At 36.0% G+C, this 23,189-nt stretch overlaps 1 protein-coding gene and 1 pseudogene across 4 annotated transcripts; both read left to right on the top strand.

Moving 5' to 3' along the window:
* The first annotated feature begins 2,576 nt into the window (after nucleotides 1–2,576).
* LOC101265404 (probable galacturonosyltransferase 13) lies at nucleotides 2,577–10,752 on the top strand. Of its 4 annotated transcripts, none has more exons than XR_011219985.1 (7): nucleotides 2,577–3,424; nucleotides 4,471–4,526; nucleotides 4,651–4,806; nucleotides 5,297–5,890; nucleotides 7,621–7,923; nucleotides 8,572–8,977; nucleotides 10,352–10,752. XR_011219985.1 is itself a non-coding variant. In XM_004234248.5 (6 exons), exons 1-6 carry the CDS (start codon nucleotides 3,205–3,207, stop codon nucleotides 8,851–8,853), a joined length of 1,611 nt encoding a protein of 536 aa, XP_004234296.1. In that variant the 5' UTR covers nucleotides 2,577–3,204; the 3' UTR covers nucleotides 8,854–9,476. The 4 variants fall into 4 exon arrangements, 2 of the variants coding, with proteins under 2 accessions (XP_004234296.1, XP_010317525.1); XR_740284.4 differs by having other exon boundaries at nucleotides 4,648–4,806; XM_004234248.5 differs by lacking the exon at nucleotides 10,352–10,752 and having other exon boundaries at nucleotides 8,572–9,476.
* Nucleotides 10,753–21,053: 10,301 nt separating this feature from the next.
* LOC138347577 (uncharacterized) lies at nucleotides 21,054–22,173 on the top strand (annotated as a pseudogene).
* Nucleotides 22,174–23,189: the final 1,016 nt, after the last annotated feature.

Raw genomic sequence — 23,189 nt, 5'->3', positions numbered from 1 at the left:
GTTTTTGTTATTATATGTGGGTAAATTTATCTAAAAATGGCATTCCTAATAACATATCTTTTGTAGTAAATTTAAAGTTATATATTTCTTCTATTGTTAGTATTTTATCCCATATTTGTATTTTTATGTTTTTTGCTTTATCTTTGATTATACTTCCTTCATTATTAAATCATGTTACTATCATGGGTGTTTTTAATTTTTCCCATTTATCTTCTGGTAAACAATTATATTTACATATATTTGCTTCTGCTCCTGTATCTATCATAGGTGTATAATATCTGTTGTGATATCCTTCTACAATAATTTTTGCAAGTATAAATATTTTCATTAATCATTTTGTTCTTTTTATAATTATTTTCTTATTTTGACAAGTTATTGTTAATTGTTCATTTTCTATGTTGTATGGTTTAACCTTTTCTAACCATTTTATTCCTAATGTGATATTATGATTTCCTTCATATATCTTAAATTGTATTTTTAATGGAATTCCTCCTATAATTATTTCTTTTTCTGTTGTTTCTTCATTTGTATTTACTATTTCACTAGGTAATCCAGGGCATATATGTCCTGTTTTCATAATCTCTTCTTCTAATACTAGTTCTCTTGTTATATGATTTTCTTCTTGTCCTATGTTTATCACGATTTTATATTTTCTCTGGTCCATTATTCCTGTTATAAAATAATGATATATTGTCATTTCTTCTAAATCTTGTGATATTTCATATTTTCTTTTAGATGAACTCATTCTTGATGAGGAAGCTCTAGTCATCATATTTAATGTGTTTGTATTTGGTGTACTTGAGGTACTCAATCTTTCTTTTACTATCTCCAATTCTTCTTTTGTATCCATTTCTTTGTAACTATAGTCATTATTATCTATTAGCGTAATTATTTTTTCAAAAGGATTTTCTATTTTTATTTTATTTATTTTACTTCTTGTTGTTATCTTATGTTTTGTTGTTAATATATATAGATTTTTACATCTTGGTGTGAATACCTTACTTCCTGGTGCTAACTCTATTCCTGATATTTTCCAATATAATACTAATGATTTATCTATATTTGTATCTGTTAATGCTACTGTATAATTAGCACTTATTATAAATTTAAATTTTTGGTATATTAAATTTCCTTTAACTGCACTTATTACACTTTTTTCTATAGGATGTTTTATTCTATCATCTGCTAAATATATTTCAATGGGTGTATCTATTCCTTCTCTGAAACAAGCTTTATTAGTATTTCCGTTCCTCCTAAAAGATCCTTAGGGTGGTCCTTGGGGAGTCATGCCTAAACACTCTCATATGGATGTTTGGAACCTCTCCCATCAATTTGAACTCAAACCAAGACGTAAAACATGCAAAGGCACACTAGAACATACAAGCATGTCTCAAGGCTAACTTTCGAACGTCTTGGACGTTTCACTTACAAACTCTTCCAAACTCAACACACTGCCTTCTAACACTATAATTAACCATTTTAAGACCTTATAAACTAATGTCACACATGTTAGGCTCTAGTTTAACCTAGTTCGTTTTAGGGATGTTAGTGGTTTGTAGGTTACTAACTTAGAAAACTTTGTAATGGAAGTGTTTGATAAAATAGCCATAACTTTTTACTTAAGGCCAACTTGATGGCATGTAAAAGAGGACTCATAGACCTTTAATTTGAAAGTCATGGTCCATTTAATTCATTATGTCCCGAGATATAGTCATTTGAACTTGACCTAACTTAATTTGTAAGGAAGCTTTCAACTCAAATTTCTGTCATAGGATTCTTGTGACCTTGATTTATATCCAAATGCATTCCCATACTAAAGAATTGATCTTAACACCTAAGAATAATTTAAGAATCACTCGATACGACCTTACCGCAAATGAAGAAAGGTTTGAGTCTTAGCTTAGAAATTCTCGGATTGTTATTGTTAGTTCCCTCATGCCAAATAAGATAAACATTTGCAACACTTTCCATCCTATACTCCTTGGCTCTTGCTTGCTTGCCTTTGCAATGGGTATTTTAGGCAAATGTTTTCTCTTCCCATTCTCGATCCTCCCTATACTATGCCACTTTAGGTAAACCGTGATTTTTACTAGGATGATATTTACAACACCATATATAGACCATGCATGTAACATAAGATTCATTATATGATACCTCGTTTTTCATCGTACTTATGTTACATACTTAATGTTAAGTTAATGCATAATATGAATCCAGTTAACCACAATAAAACAAGACAACGAATTACCTCCACCCAAAAAAAAATGTAAACTATTCAAATTTTCATTAATCAACCCAATAGATTCTAAATATTACTCCATCCTTTTAAAAAATAATGACCTTTCTTTTTTAATATGTATAAAAATAATGATCTTTTTTTTATAACATTTGATTTCAACTTTTTACGTGGCTTGCTTAAGGCCACAAGATTAAAGGACAATCTTGTACATTTAACCTAACTTTAATTTAGGACTACAAGATTTAAAAATGTTTTTTATATTCTTAAACTCCGTGCTAAGTTAAATCAGGTAATTCTTTGTGAAACGAACAAAGTATTAACAATTGAAAGATTTTTTTTTTGTGTTTTTAAATTTATTTAAACCTTGAGAGGAAATAGTACTATCATTGACCCAATCAAAATTGGAAAGAACACACGAACAAAATAGGAAATTCCAAAAGAGGAAATAGTACTTCTCCCTCTCTCTCTGTCTCTCTCTTTCTTTCTTTCTTTTCTTTTCTTTATGTTCAATCCTCCAATGGAGGGAGTAACAAAATTCATCTTCCATTAAAACTTTATCATCCTCAGGTTTATCATTTTTCAAATTTCATTGATTGATTCATTCACACATACATAGATATGATGCATTCATTACACACACTTATGTGTGTATTTTCATCTTGAAACTGATTCAAGCAGCCCTAAACGTTTTTCATTTATCAAGTGTTCAGCTGGTTTTCGTGATTAGGATAAAAGGAAGAATAAAGGGTCCCCCATTCAAATGCCATTGGTCTCGGAAAAGACCCCAAGCTTGAGATTCGAAGCGATCAAGATTGTTTAATTGGTGTCGTGTTGGATCTGATGGTGAAAAAAACACCATTGTGTTCGTATTGTGTAAGGAATCAAGAAAAGGGTAGTGGCATCAATTGGGGTGCTGGGATTGTGGAGGATTGGAATTGGGTGGTGATTGGAGTTACAGGAGGAAGATGCAGCTGCACTTCTCACCTAGCATGAGAAGTATAACAATATCGAGCAGCAATAACAATGGAGGGTTTGGTGAATTAATGAAGATCAAACTCGCACCTCGCCATTTCAACTATAGAAGACTCTTTCATACAATACTTCTCCTAGCTTTTTTGTTGCCATTTATCTTCATTCTCGCTGCTCTTGTTACCCTTGAAGGCGTCAACAAGTGCTCCTCATTTGGTACTTAAAATCAAGCTCTCTTTTCCTTTATACAATTAGCTTCCTAATTCTGATGTATTTTACACCATTGCTCATTCATTTGCAGTGGATGTTCATGTTTTCCTTTTCTTGTTATTGTTCTGTAGCTTATATTGTATATTGCGATTCCTTTTTTTTTTTTTTACTTTCATCAGTTATGTTATCGAACCGGTCTAGTTTGGCATTGAGACACACTTCTTCTTGTTATTTCTTCATCAACAATGCAGTATAGCTGTTTTTATTAATTAGTTTATATTGTTGTCAATGTTATTTAAGCTGTGATGTTTAATTTAACATCAGGATTGTGTAACATTAAGGGGAAAGTTGAGTTCTCTCTTTCCCGAGCCTAGTCATGTCTTCAACTTGATGGCATGTACCCTCATAAAAAGGGAAGGTTAAAGATACTGATAAATGAGTTGTAACAACTTATTGTAATCCTTGATATACTTCGATTCAACTTTGGTAGCAGAAACATGATTGAATTCAATTCATGGGTGCCAATGCATGCAAGAGAGGGTTGCATGCTTAGTTAATATTTTTGGTTGTTTGCACCTGTGGTATCTAGTAAACACCAGCTTATGTTTGTAGGGAATGGCAGTCTTCTTATATATGTAAGAAGTGCTACCCATCTGCATTTTGTGGAGTCTAGAAAATGTTAATTGTTGGCACATGTAACTCAGTGCTATCTTGAAGCACAAGGACTTTTGCATCATAACTACTGATCATGTCTTTTTGTTGTGATTGGATGTCTTTCAGTGATCTTCTTTCTGTTCCGTAGAAAAAAAGAAGACCCCTTCCGCGGTTGGGTTCTTTTGGGGTTTGGGACCCTGCCTCAAAGTACCACTGTGTATAAGGATCCTGTTTGATTAGTATTGTTGAATTTGGTTATGATGCTTGTAATAGCTGCTTCTTTTTCGTTGTTCAGTTTACTTCTGACTATTGTTAAATCACACTTTACTTTTGATTTGTTACAATATAACTAAAGTTCTGTCAAACCTTAACTTTACTCTCGTTTAATCGATATTCAGACTGTTTAGGTAGACGATTGGGACCAAAGCTTCTTGGACGGACTGATGATTCAAAAGTAATGAACTTCCTCTTTATCATTTATTGCTGTTTTGTCGTGCCATTGTTTTCCAATCTTGTACTAAGCATTTATTCAATAATACAGAGTACTTTTATTAATCAAAATGTTTCTGTTTCAGCAGAAACTGGTAAAGGATTTTGTTAAGATCCTCAATCAAGTGAACTCTGAGGAACTGCCATCTGTTATGAAGCTCCCAGAGTCTTATGCTCATCTTGTTTCTGAAATGAAAAATTACAAGTACAGTGCAAAAGAATTTGCTTTGATGCTGAAGGGAATGGTATGTGCAAATAGCCATTCTCTCTTTTGTCCGTGTACAATTGATTGCTAGACATATTAACTTGGTCTGTCAATTTCCCTCTATGCCACACTTGCCTACTCTTTTGAGGATTATTTTCACTTGGAGGGCTTAACTGAATTATTCCCATTCCCCACCTTGAATATCAGTTAAGAAAAGCATGGATGAGGAGTAAAAATGCACGGAGTAGCACACTATTTGCCGAAAATCCGTTTTTCTTGTTGCTCATGGGCTTGTGTCTTGTGATTGAGGAAAATGATTCATAATTTTCATATACCTTTTGCATGCTTTGCTCTTTGTTTGAGCAGTACCAAACCATGTGATTCGTCTTCGTGTGTCTACCCCACTTTACTTGTACAAAAGCAGTATGTCACAGAGCATTTCTTCCTTCATTGCCTGTGTATGCATTTTGTTAAAGTGTGCATGTACCCGTAGCTGCACGTTCACGATGTTTGCATTTGCTATTTTGCAGATGGAGAGATCTGAAAGGGAGATCAGGGAATCAAAATTTGCTGAGCTAATGAATAAGCACTTTGCTGCTAGTGCAGTCCCTAAAGGCATTCACTGTCTTTCACTGCGGCTGACTGATGAGTACTCCTCTAATGCTCATGCACGAAGACAGTTGCCTTCGCCAGAACTACTCCCTCTCCTTTCCGAGAACTTGTTGCACCATTTTGTATTGTCAACTGATAACATCCTAGCTGCTTCAGTTGTGGTCAATTCTGCCGTGCAGTCATTTTTGAGGCCTGAAAAAACTGTTTTTCATGTCATCACTGACAAGAAAACATATGCAGGGATGCACTCCTGGTTTGCTCTTAATCCTGTCTCTCCAGCGATTGTGGAAGTTAGAGGTATTCATCAGTTTGACTGGTTAACCAGAGAAAATATTCCAGTGCTTGAAGCAGTTGAGGGTCATTATGGGATTCGGAAATACTACCATGGAAACCATGTAACTGGCGCCAATCTCAGTGATACTACTACTCCAAGATCTTTTGCCTCAAAACTGCAGGCTAGAAGCCCAAAATATATTTCCTTGCTCAATCACATTCGCATATATTTGCCAGAGGTAGCACTTATAACATAATTCCCCACTTTGGCATTAAATTTATTGGATAAAAGGGAAATGTATAAGTTTTACAATTTTTGATAGACACATGCAGATGTTAAGTTGTTAACTCTATTGGGTGAACACGCACTGGTTTTGGTCCAATATACCCAGAAAAAGATTTTCTAAGATATAAGTAGAGTGATATGATAGGCCTAACTATGAAAACAGAGTCAAAGATTGTGTTGCTTAAGCATGGTGCCTAGGACAGGTCTTTTATATGTTCTTTGTTCTATGGATCAACCATAGCTGTAATTCGCTCAGTTTAACAGAAACTAGTTATTTTATTTACAGTTGTTATCTGACATTTGAATGTTCTGTTTATTCTATTCTTATATACTCCGTCCGTCCCATTTTCTGTGTCATACATTTCGATAAATAGTTGGTCCATAATACTTGTCAATTCATAAAATCAATGCATAAATTGTCATATTGTTCCTTTTTTATCCTTGTTAGTGATTAGCCTTGAAAATATACATTTGACCAATTTAGCAAAGCTAAGTAAATAATTTATGTTCATTGGTTAAATTAATTAATTAAAAAAATTAATTCATATTTATTGTTTGAAAACTTGAGTTCCAAAAAAATGAAATAAGGGTAGAAGGGTAAAGGTACATTATTTCTTAATGCAAGTGCAAACTAAAAAGGTGGCATATAAAATGGGAAGGAGGGAGGAGTATGTGTTCTAGATAGATAACTGGAGCGAGTAGGAATTTTGTTTAATGCTAATCCCAATTGTATTGCTAAAGCATGCAGGCTTTTGTGCTCCCAAAATCATTTGCATTTCATGCATGAAACTAGCATTGTAATTTCCATGTTTTGTGTAGAACTTCATAAGGCCATAGCTACAACTAGCAATTTTCAAGGCTCCTGTCAGCATTCAATCCCAAAGCAGTATAAGCAAACACTATTACCCCAGATTTTAATTTGTTGTTCAGCCTTGTTTTCTTTATCATCCTTCGTTTTCTTTACTCTACTTTTATTGTGCTATTTTAAAAATGATCCCACTATGACTTCAAGTGTTGCAGTCCAAGTGCTCTTTTTATTCAATTAGACATGCACTTCTATGCAGCTCTGAACAACAATCTTGTTTTCCTTTTTCTCCTTTCTTTTTATTTTTGGTACACTGGAAAGATCAAATTGTTACAATCTTTCAAAAGCAACATTGCTAGCGTCCACCATGTGTTTAAATTCTATATGCATTTCCCCAGACAGTTAAATCTTCATCATGCTTGTGCCCTTCGTTCGCCAGAAATTGACACACTGGGTTGCCTCTCTCGAGATGTGTTTGATAGAGTTCTTGTTGATTACAAATATTACAGTCTTCAATAATAAGATGGTGTAGTATTTCCTCATCCTTAATCAGCATGACAACAAGTATCTATTAGCTTAGACACCGTTGGCCCTTTTTTTTTTTTTGAGCAAGTACAGTTGGCCCTTTTTTTATGAGTCATATTTCTGATGTGAGGCTTGTCAAAGATTTCATCTTATCCAAATTTTCTGTGATCATCTCTAAAGATCCCTCCAAAAACAGCATCTCCAGACCGTGTCTTGACACTACGATCTTTCCTTTTTCTGTCTCCTATTAACAGGTTTTATCCTTAGTTCTTTTTTGTAACCTTTACTCACCTCTTGTCTGTTTTGATATACTCTTCCTATAGTAATCTGAGATTCTATGGTGTTGTATGCAGCTCTTCCCAAACCTTCATAAAGTGGTTTTCTTGGATGACGATGTGGTGATTCAGCGTGACTTGTCTCCATTGTGGGATATTGACCTTAACGGAAAGGTGAATGGAGCTGTTCAGACCTGTAAAGGAGAAGATGAATGGGTGATGTCAAAGCGATTCAGAAACTACTTTAATTTTTCTCATCCTCTCATAGCAAAAAGTTTGAACCCTGACGAGTGTGCATGGGCTTATGGGATGAATATTTTTGACTTGCATACGTGGAGAAAGACAAATATAAGAGATACTTACCATTCATGGCTTAAAGAGGTAGTCGGAGTTCGCATGGTTCATGATTTTTATCGTATCTTTAAGTTTTATATGTTCCTACATATATGGGATTATTTTTCAATCATGCAAGATTTCTGAGATTCTTCTATGCTTCTTGCTAATGTCTGGATTTTGTCCAATGTGTGACTTATCAAGCCTTTTTTTCTGCAATGTTCTTCTAGATTACACAAGCATGTCCTTGTTCATCCTTCTCTTTTTGGTTTGGGTGCTATTAAATTTACTATTGTACTTTTCTTTTTGACATCAGAAGTGTTGTGATTATGAAGTTTAAAGCTGTACTTTTTCTGTTTCATTCTGTTGATTTTTTGCTGTCTTCACTATTGAAAGTACAAACCCCACGAAAGCAGGACATGTAATCTTTAATATACATATCACCCCCTAAATGGGGTTTGTGTAAATTTAGAGTTGAGGTGATTGGATTCTCTTGTATTATGCATCCCATCCTTTTAAGCAAGCAGCACAGTTGATCAATTATTGTAGATCCATAAAGAGTTCAATACTGATATAGTGTTGGTTCAAGTTAAAAGAGACGTCATAACTAGTCTTTGACAAATATCTCTTTTTCTTTCTAGAATAGAAAGCCATGTGTTATAAATGAATACTCTTGACCTTTGTGATTTTTTGTAGAATCTGAAGTCCAAACTGACAATGTGGAAGCTTGGAACACTACCTCCTGCTTTGATTGCATTTAAGGGTCATGTTCACCCAATTGATCCCTCATGGCACATGCTTGGCTTGGGCTATCAAAATAAGTCCAACATTGATAAAGTGAAGAATGCTGCTGTAATTCATTACAATGGCCAGTCCAAACCTTGGTTGGAGTTAGGCTTTGAGCATCTCCGTCCTTATTGGACAAAGTATGTAGACTACTCCAACGATTTTATAAAGAATTGCCACATATTGGAGTAATCGATAGGTTGCACTCCAACTACGAAACTCAAAGTAGGAATCCAGAAGTTGCGGACGTTTTCATTCTATGTAACTCCATAATCGAATAGAAGAGGAGATTCTCAGATTGGCTGAATTTGATCAGGTATATTCAGGTTTTCAGATTTGCTGCTTTTGGCTCAATTCTATGAGGAGAACCTGCATTACTAGCATCGCTATGAGATTCATTTCTTTCCGTCTGCAAGAAGTTCATCTTTTTTTTTTATAATAATATTATTGATTGGGAGGAAAAGGACATTCTTTTGCACCTCTTAGATGTCGGTATTGTTTAGGGGGCAATATTGGTGCATGGGAGAAAAGACTTTTCATTTGTCATTGGTGATAGGAGATGTTTATTGAGAAGAAAACCCAGGATTGCAGGCCACGTTGAAAAGCTCTCCTACTTAGATACAGTGATAATTCTTTATCTTAAAAATATTGATTATTTTTTCTTTATATCGTCAGACATCACCCACCCACATTCAACTTTTATTACTTGATTAAATTATCTCTATTACATCAAACTGTAAGTATGGAGATTCTGGCCCCAGAATATGGGAACCATGACATACAATTATGTGCACAAAATTCTTTGCTTCAAGAAATTTCTATTGTTTTTCTGGAGCTGCTACTAAATTTCTTGCTGTAAGGATAAATATCATAAGATAGTTGACATGCCATAATTGATGTACTAGACTCTTTTGCTTAAGTTGTAGACAAAAAAAATAAATAAAAGAAAATTGAGTAATCTAAAGACGTCTTATCCAACAAGGGTAAAATGTCGTACAAAAGAATCATTTTGTAAGCAAGAAGGATCCTCATTTGGCAAATCTCTAGGCTTCCAAAGAAACAACACCATCGGACCAACTTTCAATTACTAATTGACAACATCAAAATTTGATTAGCATGTTGGAATACCAAATTTCTTAGTAGGAAACTTTGTAGAGATGGCAAGCCAAGGCATGACAAGGATGAACCTTCACTCTGCTAAGATTTTGATCTACCCTATGTTAGTGTAGTCGTTTTAATATTATATTAATTTACCACATTTACAATATTCTGCATACGTTGGAGCAGCCTGCCTCTAAATCATTGTTGCAGGGTTAGGCATTTTTGCCTAATTACTCACCTGTTAGTCAATGTCTATAGGCATTATTGCCCTTCATTTGTTGGTTCCGTTGTAGGTACTGTTTGAGGCACAAGTTGGTCAACCATGACCATTACTTCTCTTAATTATTATTTCTCCTTTATTCTCACTCTTTTTTCCTCCGTTATACATTGCAAATTCATCATTAGGAAGACTTCTGCTATTATAGATAATGGTGGTCTTCAATTGTTTAAAATACAATAATAATAATAATATAGAGTGCATAAAGTTTGTCAAAAAAGAGTCTTTATTAGTTGAATGCAAATGTTCATTTTGTGGAGCTTTAGACTTAACTCCTGTCTAGAGTTTGTTGAGTTATACTTTTGTGATTAGGATGTTGTATCTTGGACGGAACGAGTCAAGAAGGACTACTGCTGGACCGGTGAAAAACATTCGTTGCAGTGGACTTGAATCTCTTTAAAGAGAGTGAGATATCCGCACCTCACCTTGAAGAGATTTTATTTATTCATTTTATTTTCAATTGTAATTTTGTTATTTTGTTATCTTATTTTTTTTCACTAACAATTTTAAGATCCACAATGGTTACAATTGAAAAATCCGCGGATGTCAAGATAGAAGACCTTAATAAGCCATTTCTGTTTAATAGTGACCATTCAAGAGATGAAAGGGTAAACTACTTTTCTACTTAAGTCTTCTCAATGTATCTTATGTGTTGATTGTGAAGAATCCTAATAACGTCGACATTACCTCTATAAAGAGATGTTATTTATTCATTTTTTTTTTCTATTGTAATCTTGTAAATTTTGTTATCTTATTTTTTTTCACTAACAATTTTAAGAAGATTCACAATGGTTACAATTGAAAAATCTTCGGATGTCAAGATGAAAGACCTTAACAAGCCATTTCGATTTAATGGTTATCATTCAAGAGATGGAATGATAAACTACTTTTCTACTTAAGTCTTCTCAATGTATCGTATGTGTTAACTGCAAAGTTTCCTAATAACGTCGACATCTCCTCTATGAATGCTGAAGAAACTATTTGTCATCTAGAGAAAGCGGAAAAGTACGATGGTGATTTCTATAATTGTCGGATATTATATTCTTAATTGTCTATCTGATAATTTTTATGATTATTATGATAGAACATACTCTAATGCAAAAAGAATTTGGAACGAATTTCAGAGCAACTATGAATCGAAGAGGCTGAAGCGAAAAATATGTGATTTTGTAGATTTTTTTCGTTTCCAAATGCTTGCCAATAAATCAGTGATAGACCAAGCTCAAGATTTTATAATGATTTTTGGAGAGCTTAGGTCCGAGGAGGTTAGAATTGGAGATAACATTATTATTTGTGACATAGTAGATAAATTTTCACCTTCTTGGAATGAATTCTAAAAAATTATGTGACACAAACAAAATAAAACCTCTCTTCAAACTTTGTTAATGAAAATTCTGATGGAAGAAGAGGCAAAAGGCTAAGATACACGTTTATAATCAGAAGAGAACAACATCACAACAAAGATAAATTTAATTACTTTAAATAATGCTTCTCTTAAATATCACAAAATACTTCTTTGAAGCCTAAGAACAAAAAATCAAGAAAAATATAATGGGTAGACCTCTCGAGAAAAATAATTGTGAAAATAAGCAAACATAAAAGTCAACAAGTTCAAGATAAGGGATCGTGCTTTATTTGTGGCAAAAGTGGACACATTGCTTGATTTTACAAATTACAAAAATTTGGTCCTAACCTTAGACAAATGTTACTGAAGAACCTTTTGTGCCGGTGATTACCGACACAAACATAGTTAAAAGTGTTGATGGATGGTGGACTAATTCTGGTGCATGTTATCATGTTCGTTATGACAAAAACTGATATAAAAAATATACTCATTTGAAGGAGTCCAAAACCATCATGCTTGGTGATTCTTTCACAACTCAAGTGTTTGAAACGGGAGATGTCGAATTGTGTTTTACTTCTGCAAGGGTATTAACTTAGATATATATACTTTATACTCCTCCATGAGAAAAAATTTGATCTCTAGTTTTCTCCTTAATAAAGTAGACTTGTGAAGAAGGGTATTTATGTGTGGAAGGGGTGAACTTGTGATGTAATGTTTAAACTGAATGTTGAAATAAATAAAGTTTCCACTTTTGTTTATATGGTTTCTTCTACCAATTTTTGACTTGCTCGTTTGTGTCATATTAATGATTGTTAGTTTGGAATTATGAGTATTTTAGAATTGATTTCAATAACTAAAAAGAATTTTTAGAACTTTGATACTTGTAATAAAGCCTAAATCACTAAAAGACCTCATTTCCAAGTTACAAGAAAAACTGATTTGTTAAAATTTGTTCATACTGATATTTGTGAACATGGTGAAATTTTAACTCGTAGAGGTAATGAATATTTTATCACTTTGATTGATGATTTTTTAAAATTTTTTTTACATATGTATTCTTGGTGAAAAATAAAAGTGATGCTTTTGAAAATTTTAAAACTTATCTCCATTATGTCTAAAATCAGTTTGGAGTAAAAATAAAAAGAATTAGAAGTGATAGAAGTCGTAAATATGAATCAAATGAGTTCAATTATTTTTTTTAGATCATTGAGAATAAATCATAAAACTGATCTCCCTATTCTCCTTCATGTAATGGTGTAGCGGGAAGGAGAAATAGAACTTTGGTTGAATAGATTAATGACATGTTTATTGAGTCACATGCACCTTTAAATTATGGAGTGATTCTATCTTAACTTCTTATTATGTATTGAATCATGTGCCTCAAAAAAGACTAAATTGACACCTTTTGAATTATGAAATGGTCACAAGTCAAATTTGGAATATCAGGAGTTTGGAGTTGTCTAGCCTTTGTCAGGCTAATGGATTCAAAAATTACGAAATTTGATAAGAAAGTTACTTTTTGTACTTTTTGTGGTTATGCTTCAAATAATACAACCTATAGATTTTCTTGATCATGAAGATAATATTATAATTGAATCGGATGATGCTATTTTTCATAAGAATAAATTTTCTTTTGATTCTAAAAATAGTGAGGTCGAAGGTTTAAACAAAATATGTTGTCAATGCCTAGTTCTTGTCACGGCCCAAACCGGGTTGCGACTGGCACCCACACTTTTCCTCCTATGTGAGCGAACCAACCAATCTAACCTTAACATTTCAATATAATATCAACAGAAAGTAATGCGGAAGACTTAAACTCATTAAATAAAGACCAATTCATTAACTTCTAAAATTCAACATCTATTATTCTCCAAAATCTGGAAGTCATCATCACAAGAACATCTACGATCAAATGACTAAACTAAGAGTATTCTAAAAGCTAAAAATACATAAGAAGCTAGTCCATGCCGGAAGCTCAAGGCATCAAGACTTGAAGAAGAAGATCCAGTCCAAGCTAGAAGCATTAGCTCACCCTGAATTTCCGGTGTAGTAAGACTGGCTTGAATTACTGTTGAGTCGAAGGCGACGGCACGTTTGCTGCACTCCACAAATAAACAAAAAGAAAACATAAAAGTAGGGGTCAGTACAAAATACGGGTACTGAGTAGATATCATCGGCCAACTCAAAATAGAAAACCATATATATCAGATAATATCATAAAATCAACTAATATCCTTAGCATGCAGCATTTACAATTACCATAGCCCTTGGTTACAACACCAAGCTCATCGATGAGGACTCACGCCTCCTCATCATACTCATTTGGGAATTAGGTTCATTAGATTGAATATATTAACATCTTTCAAGATTCTTTATCTTTATTCCCCTCGTGTCGGTACGTGACACTCCGATCCTCATATACTATCCTGGTACCGGAACGTGGCACCCGATCCATATTCTATCCTGGTGTCGGAACGTGACACACGATCCATATTCTATCCTGGTACCGGAACGTGGCACCCGATCCATATTCTATCCTGGTACCGGAACGTGGCACCCGATCCCCTAATCTCACTACTTTCATTCATCAAGCCTTCTTTTATACCAAGGCATCATCATTAACAAAGTAGATTAGGGTTTCTTTTCAAGATTTGGGAGTCAATAGCTTCATCATGCTTATTTATTCATAATTACATAATCACATCATTCATGCAAGCATACAATTAAGCATATAGAAGGTTCACAATACTACTAACACATATCATTCGCTATTAAGAGTTTACTACGAATAGCATGAAAACCATAACCTACCTCCACTGAAGATTAGTGATCAAGCAAGCAAATTTTCTCCAAAGCTTTGTGTTTCCCCTTCTCGATCGTCTCTCTCTCTTTCTGTTCTTTTCTTTTTCTTATTCCTACCCTCTTTCTTTTACCCTAATTAGTATATAATTAAGAATAAAAGATGACAATAATAACCCACTAATTAACTTAAGGTTACCTCTTTTAACCCCTCAAGAATTTTAGTTATTAATATAACCCCACTAAATCTATAATTAAGGAAAGAATAGTCCAAAAACGTCCCTTGAAACTTCACCAGAAATCCGACTCTGCCTGGGATTTGCGCAACCTATGACGGGCCGTCGTGCCTGCGACGGTCCGTCCTGCAGGTCGTCGCAAGAGTCAGAGAGTCAATTTCCACTGAACAATCTATGACGGTCCGTCACGCCTGTGACGGTCCGTCCTGCCATTCCGTCACGAAGTTCAGAGAGTTGATTTTCAGTACCCAATTTCAAATTTTCTAAGTGTTTTGAAACGAGACCGTGCGACGGTCCGTCATGCCCATGACGGGTCGTCGTTTGGTCCGTCGCCTCAGCCTGTTTTTCCAGAATTGAAGTTTGTTGCTCAAAACGACTAAACAGGTCGTTATAATAGATACCAATTTACCCATCGTTCGTCCCCGAACGATTAAAAGAAGGAAAACAAGGGCGAAAAGGAGTACCTGAATCTGTAAACAGATGTGGGTATTTTTCTCGCATATCCGCCTCCTTCTCCCAAGTGGCTTCTTCAACGGGTCGATTCTTCCATTGCACCTTAATGGATGATATCTCTCTTGACCTCAACTTGCGAACTTCTCTATCTAAAATAGCCACAGGCTCCTCTTCATAAGACAAGTTCTCATCAAGCAAAACTGAATCCCAACGGATAATGTAGTTCCCATCCCCATGGTATCTTTTCAACATCGACACATGGAATACCGGGTGTACTCCGGACAGCCTTGGAGGCAAGGCTAACTCATAAGCCACCTCCCCCACTCGCTTAAGTACTTCAAATGGTCCAATGTACCTTGGACTTAGTTTACCCCTTTTACCAAACCGCATCACCCCTTTCATGGGTGAAACTTTCAACAAGACTTGTTCACCCTCCATGAACTCTAAGTCTCTAACCTTTCGATCTGCATATTCTTTTTGTCTACTTTGCGCCGCTAGAAGCTTTTCTTGAATAGACTTCACTTTTTCCATCGAATCCCTCAAAAGGTCAGTACCCCAAGGCCTAACCTCAAATGCGTCAAACCAACCGATGGGAGTCCTACATCTCCTACCATACAATGCTTCGAATGGAGCCATAGCAATGCTTGAGTGATAGCTATTATTGTATGAAAACTCCACTAAGGGTAAGAAGCTATCCCAATGACCACCAAATTCTATCACACACGCACGAAGCATATCCTCCAACACTTGAATCGTTTGCTCAGACTGACCATCGGTCTGGGGATGGAACGCAGTACTAAGGTCCAACCTAGTACCCAATTCTGCATGCAATATTTTCCAAAACATAGAAGTAAATTGCGTACCTCTATCTGATATGATGGATAGTGGAACCCCATGCAATCGCACCACTTCCGAGATGTAATGTTTGGCTAACTTTTCTGCATTGTAAGTCACCTTGACCGGAATGAAATGAGCAGATTTAGTTAACCTATCAACAATCACCCAAATGGAGTCATACTTTCCCATTGTCTTCGGAAGACCAACCACAAAATCCATTGCAATTCTTTCCCACTTCCATTTCGGAATGGGCATTCTCTGAAGTGTTCCTCCGGGCCTTTGGTGTTCACACTTTACTTGTTGACAGTTCGTACACTTGGCAATAATGTCAACAATATCACGCTTCATTCTACTCCACCAAAAGTGTTGCTTTAGGTCACGATACATCTTGGTTACACCTGGATGTATAGAATACCTTGAACTATGAGCCTCTGTCAGAATAGTGTTGATCAAATCGTCGACGCGGGGTACACATACCCTTCCCTTGATTCTCAAAACACCTTCCTCATCGATTTGTGCTTCCTTAGCCTCCCCTCGCAATACTTTATCTTGAATTTTGCGCAGTTTCTCATCATCAGACTGTCTTCCCTTAATCTTGTCAAGGAAGAAGGATCTTGCCTCCACATAAGCCAACAATCCTCCCCTCTCATTTACTTCTAATCTCATCAAGTCATTAGCTAGAGTTTGAACCTCTCTATCCAATGGGCGTCTAGAAACTTGCAAGTGAGCTAGACTTCCCATGCTTCCAGCCTTCCTACTTAAAGCATCCGCTACAATATTCGCCTTCCCCGGATGATACAAGATAGTGATATCGTAGTCCTTTAGTAACTCCATCCATCTCCTCTGTCTTAAGTTCAAATCTTTCTGAGTAAAGACATACTGAAGGCTACGATGATCCGTATAGATCTCACACTTAACCCCATATAAATAGTGTCTCCATTGTTTTAATGCAAACACTACCGCGGCCAATTCCAAATCATGAGTGGGATAGTTACGTTCATGCACTTTTAATTGTCTTGAAGCATAAGCAATCACACTCTTCTCTTGCGTTAGTACTTCACCCAAACCCGAATAAGATGCATCGCAATAAACAATGAAGTTCTTACCCTCTACGGGCAAGGTGAGAATGGGTGCAGTAGTCAACAAAGTCTTGAGCTTCTGAAAGCTTTCCTCACATTCGTCGGACCATATAAATGGAACATTCTGCTTAGTCAAGTTCGTCAATTGGGAAGCAATAGAAGAGAATCCCTTGACAAATCGGCGGTAGTAGCTTGCTAACCCAACAAAGCTCCTTATTTCCGACACATTAGTAGGTCTTACCCAATTCTTCACTGTCTCAATCTTAGAAGGATCCACCATCACTCCATCCTTAGAAACCACGTGTCCCAAGAAGGACACTGCATCTAGCCAAAACTCACACTTAGAGAACTTGGCATAAAGATTTTTCTCCCTCAACATTTCCAATACCCTTCTCAAATGCTCTTCATGTTCCTTCTTGCTCTTTGAGTATACCAATATATCATCAATAAATACGATCACGAGGATGTCCAAATATGGCTTAAAAATCGCGTTCATCAAGCTCATGAACGCAGCAGCGGCATTCGTAAGACCAAAAGACATCACTACAAATTCGTAATGCCCATACCTCGTTCGAAAAAAAGTCTTTGGCACATCTGTTGCCCGTATTTTCAATTGATGATAACCGGATCTCAAGTCAATCTTAGAGAAGACACAAGCACCTTGTAACTGATCGAACAAGTCATCAATGCGAGGAAGAGGGTACTTGTTCTTAATAGTTAGTTTATTCAGTTGTCTGTAGTCTATGCACATCCAAGAACTCCCATCCTTCTTCTTTACAAACAAAACCGGAGCACCCCAAGGAGACGCACTTGGTCTAATGAAGCCTTTGTTCAATAACTCTTGAAATTGTGCTTTTAACTCTCTTAACTCCGCGGGAGCCATTCTATAAGGGGGTATAGAAATGGGGCGAGTACCGGGTTCAAGATCAATACAGAAGTCAATATCCCTATCCGGTGGCATACCAGGAAGATCTGCAGGGAACACATCTAGAAACTCACGAACTACTGAAACCGACTCAATCGAAGTTACTTGGGTAGTGTCGTCCTTGAGATGTGCCAAGAAAGCTAAACACCCTTTACTAATCATTTTCTTATCACGAAGAAAGGAGACGATGCGGACTGGATTGGAAGTGTAGTCACCCTCCCACACTAACGGGTCTATCCCAGGCTTGGCTAACGTCATCGTTTTAGCATTACAATCCAAGATTGCAAATTGCGGAGAAAGCCAAGTCATACCCAGAAAATCATAAGCATCCTCCGATTCAGCACCCTTGAAGACTGGAGGTTTCAATTTGAAGAACTTACTGAAAAGTTCATGCTGATCACTTGTCATTATAGGCCCAGTAGTCAGACGTGGAAACGTGCCTATTTCCAATGGAACATCCATGCGGGGAGCCATAGTAGCCGCATGTTGTACCTCCGGAGCCTGAGGTGCTGGTGCAGAAAACACTGGGGGTGTCTGGCCCTAATCAGATAACCCGCTAAGATAAGCCAGAACCTGATTGATCATCTCTGGGGTAGGTTGGGGTGGCATTTCCTCATTTTGCACTTGTTCATTCACCCCATCCTCCCCCTCTCTTATTACATCCTCAGTCGGTGGAGGAGTCACTACCCTAGTATCAGATGGGCTAGGTGCTCGTCCTCTTCCCCTAGAGGACGTCCTCCCACGACCTCTACCACGGCCCCTTCCCGCTGTTCTCCCTCGAGCCACAGCCCCGGTGGCTGGCTCAGTTGTTTCTTGTCTGTCCGGTGTTGGTGTTGGCATAGTCGTTGCTCTAGTTCTAACCATCTGCGAAAGAGAGTGAAGATGGTCAGATACCAATTCGTATCACCTAGATACCAATTGGACTCAAGTAGTAGCACGAAAGGAAGAATGAAAGAGTGAAATTTTCCTAAAGTCTTATAGCCTCTCAAAGAAAAGTAAAGGTGTCCCCCTACCGTTCCTTAAGACTCTACTAGACCTGTTCTTGTGTGATGAGACCAACGAACCTAATGCTCTGATACCAAGTTTGTCACGACCCAAATCGGATCGCGACTGGCACCCACACTTACCCTCCTATGTGAGCGAACCAACCAATCTAAACCTTAACATTTCAATTTAATAACAACAGAAAGTAATGCGGAAGACTTAAACTCATCAATAAAAACCAAATAAATAACTATCAATATTCAACATCTATTATTCCCAAAACCTGGAAGTCATCATCACAAGAACATCTACTTTAAACTACTAATTCTAAGAGTTTCTAAGAAGCTAAAAATACATAAGAAGCTAGTCCATGCCGGAAGTTCAAGACATCAAGACACGAAGGAGAAGATCCAGTCCAAGCTAGAAGCGTTAGCTCACCCTGAAGATCCGGCGTGACGAAGACTGGCTTGAGTTACTGTTGAGTCGAAGATGACGGCACATTTGCTGCACTCCATAAATAACAAGAAGAAAAACATAAAAGTAGGGGTCAGTACAAAACACGGGTACTGAGTAGATATCATCGGCCAACTCAAAATAGGGAACAGTATATATCAATATTATCGTAAATCAACTATAAAACTCAACATGTAGCAACAACAAGTATTATAATCATCAATAAGTACCATCAAGTTCATCCATGAGGGCTCAAGCCTCAACACCATACTCCTTTGGGAATTAAGTTTTATTAAATTAAGTATATTATCATCTTCCAAGATTCATTATCTTTCTTCCTCTTGTGTCGGTACGTGACACTCCGATCCCCTACTACTATGTGTCGGTACGTGACACTCTGATCCCCTAATTCTATGTGTTGGAACGTGACACTCCGATCCCCTACATGTGTCGGTACGTGACACTCCGATCCCCTACATGTGTCGGAACGTGACACTCCGATCCCCTACATGTGTCGGTACGTGACACTCCGATCCCCTAATTCTATGTGTCGGAACGTGACACTCCGATCCACTAATACTATGTGTCGGTACGTGACCCTCCGATCCACTAATACTATGTGTCGGAACGTGACACTCCGATCCACTAATACTATGTGTCGGAACGTGACACTCCGATCCACTAATATCATTCTGTAAATCATCAAGCCTTCTCTATACCAAGGCATCATCAATCCCATTACTTTAATTCATCAAGCCTTCTTCTATACCAAGGCATCATCATTAATAATGTATATTAAAGTTTTCTTTTCAAGATTTGGGATTCAATATTTTCATCATGCTTATCTTATCACAATCACATAATCATATTCATGCAAACATACCATTAAGCATATAGTAGGGTTTACAATACTACCAATACATATCATTCACTATTGAGAGTTTACTTATGAAAGCATTAAAACCATAACCTACCTCCACCGAAGAATTGGAATCAACAAGCAATTTCCCAAGCTTTGATATTCCCTCTGCCTCTTGATCGATCAATCTCTCTCTCTCCTTGTTCTCTCTATTTTCTTTATTCAAACCCTCTTTCTTTTACCCTAGTTAACATATAATTAAGTGTAAAAGATGGCAATAATACCCCACTAATTAACTTAGGGTTACCTCTTTTAACCCCCAAGAATTTGAGTTATTAATATAAACCCACAAAATCTATAATTAAGGAAGGAGTAGTCCAAAAACGTCCCTTAAAACGTGTAAGGAAATCCGATTCTGCCTGGGATTTGTGCAACCTGTGACGGGCCGTCGTGCCTGCGATGGTCCGTCCTGCAGGTCGTCGCAAGAGTCAGAGAGTCAATTTCCACTGAACAATCTATGACGGTCCGTCATGCCTGTGACGGTCCGTCACGCCTGTGACGGTCCGTCACGCCTGTGACGGTCCGTCCTGCCATTCCGTCACGAAGTTCAGAGAGTCGATTTTCAGTACCCAATTTCAGATTTTCTAAGTGTTTTGAAACGAGACCCTGCGACGGTCCGTCGTGCCCATGACGGATCGTCGTTTGGTCCGTCGCCTCAGCCTGTTTTTCCAGAATTGAAGTTTGTTGCTCAAAACGACTAAACAGGTCGTTACAATAGGAAAGAATTATTTGCATTATATAAATGTTTACTAGCATTCGAACCATACATAGTTTACAATAAATTTATTGTAAGAACAGATAATACACAGGTAAAATGATGGATAACCAAAAAGATAGATGATTCAGTTACAACAAAGGAAATAAGAAGATTGATATTAAATATATTGAATTTTACATTTATAATTGAAATTATAAAAACTGACGAAAATCTAATTGCAGACTACCTCTCAAGAAAAAGATATGATGAAAGATCTACTGACAATGATGACAAATCTATGCCAAAAAAAAGAAAAGATAGAAATAGAAGTAAAGGAGCTGAAAGCTAACGGTCAGCAGCATGACCAAAAACATGCAGGGCTACGTCGTATGGCAGACGGAAAACAGCCAGAGATAGAAGGAGATGATGGGAAACTCTGGAAAACCCATAACAATGTTTGTTCAGATACAGCTGCAGGTACAAGTAAAAGAACTAGTGAAAAACCAAAAAACACAAACTTAAACCAGTTATTTGCAAAACCATTTACCCAAAAACCACAAATGCAAATACCAGCAGAACCACAAACATCAACCTATGCAGTAAGCCTACAAAATGACAAAAAAAGATATAACTATATTACCCAATCTTATATTGAAAACATATACAAAATCCAAACATACCTAAACCTAAACCCAAGATCTACACAAACAAAAAATCCCGAAGAAGATTATATAACCCAGAAACTATAAGGATATAACAAACTTATTGCACAACCTAAGACCAACCCCAACCTAGTAAAAACATGTTATAACTACGGACTACTAAATACAGTATACACATATACCGGAGAAGAGATAGTAGGAATACCAGAATTACATAAAGCATTTCTAACATATAAAAGAATTACCAAAGGAAATTTATTCTATATAAAATGTTATACAGCACCAGCAAATATATTATACGAAGAGATAAAATCACCAATACAGGTGGTAAAGATAGGATTAACAAAAGATATGATTATTCCAGAAGAGATAGAAAAACAAAATGACATACCAAAAGTAGAAATACCTAATTTTTATGCAAATAAAAGAATAATTGGTATAGCTACGATTATACAAGAGCTAGCAAACAATTATTTAAATGGCAATGCTATTTGGAGCTATTATGCAAGAGATCAGGTAATGATATATGCAAACTCCAAAGAATTAAGAAAATCAGATATGGACGAAGTTTAAAGATGGATTTTGTCATTGTTACAACCAGAAGAACAACCATCTACGAGAGCTTTGAAGAAAGGATTTATTTCAGAAGAATTATTAGTAAGGTATTGCAAACTTATCAGCAACAAATATCCAGACCACAAATGCTCCAAATGCAACGGAGAAGACAATGTGATACCTACAGTTGATTTAGAATAAAGATTAAAAAAAAAGTTATTATTGTTGGCTGAATAACAGCCATATGTATAAAGTATTATATGTATTGCTGTGTCAGCTGAATATCAGCCATATGTATAAAGTAAGAGTCTTTTTATTTTTGTCGTCTTGCGTCGGTTAAAAAAGTCAAATGTACAAAAGTCGTAAAGTAAATAGTTTGTCGGCCAATCATGTAAAAAGTTTGTCGGCCAATTATGTAAAGTAAATAGTATGACGGTGTAATTTATATGTATAAATAGAGGAGCTTTCCTCAAAAATAAAACACACCTTCATCCTTACATCTCTCATCTTTCTGAATACTCTCTCTTTACGCTTCCACCCCAAAATTGGTATCAGAGCTAGCTAGTTAACAAATTAAGCTAATAACTATGGAGAAATCTAAAGCTACAAATCTACAAAATAAGGTATACTCTCTTAAATATATGAGTAGCTAAATAAATTTATTCTTGAAAATCTCTTGTTGATTATAATTGTTTATCATGACTTAATAATGTACTAATAAACATCTTTAGAAGGTTTACTACAGAAATATTCTCTGAATCAGTATGGCCAGACTATGCCATCCTAAGGTTGAAACCGGTAGGTAAGAAGGCCGTTTAGGGGAGTAAACAAAGTTGAGGCGCTGTTAGGGTAACTAATCAAAGAAGAAAGCTGTAGTAGTGACAAGACAAGATGATTAATAAATCATTATTATTTCATAATAAATAAGTATAATCCATTAAGAGCTTGGAAGGAATAAAACTTTTAGCAAAAATGAATAAGATGACTACGTATCGAATTGATGATGATGATGAATATAAGATATTATTACTTTATATATTAAAAAATTTTAATATTGATATAAAATGAGAAATTTATGATAAATTGGTAACATACGAGATAATAGAAATAACAACCCAAGGTTGGACTGAGTTAACCATACAAAGTATACAAGATGAGCTTTATTATGACATGTATGATTTATATGATGATTTAGATATTGGAGAA

Source organism: Solanum lycopersicum, chromosome 3 (genome assembly GCF_036512215.1).
Source record: "Solanum lycopersicum chromosome 3, SLM_r2.1".
NCBI lineage: Eukaryota > Viridiplantae > Streptophyta > Magnoliopsida > Solanales > Solanaceae > Solanum > Solanum lycopersicum.
Note: the sequence above shows the minus strand (reverse complement) of the source record. Positions and strands in the feature narration are given on the sequence as shown.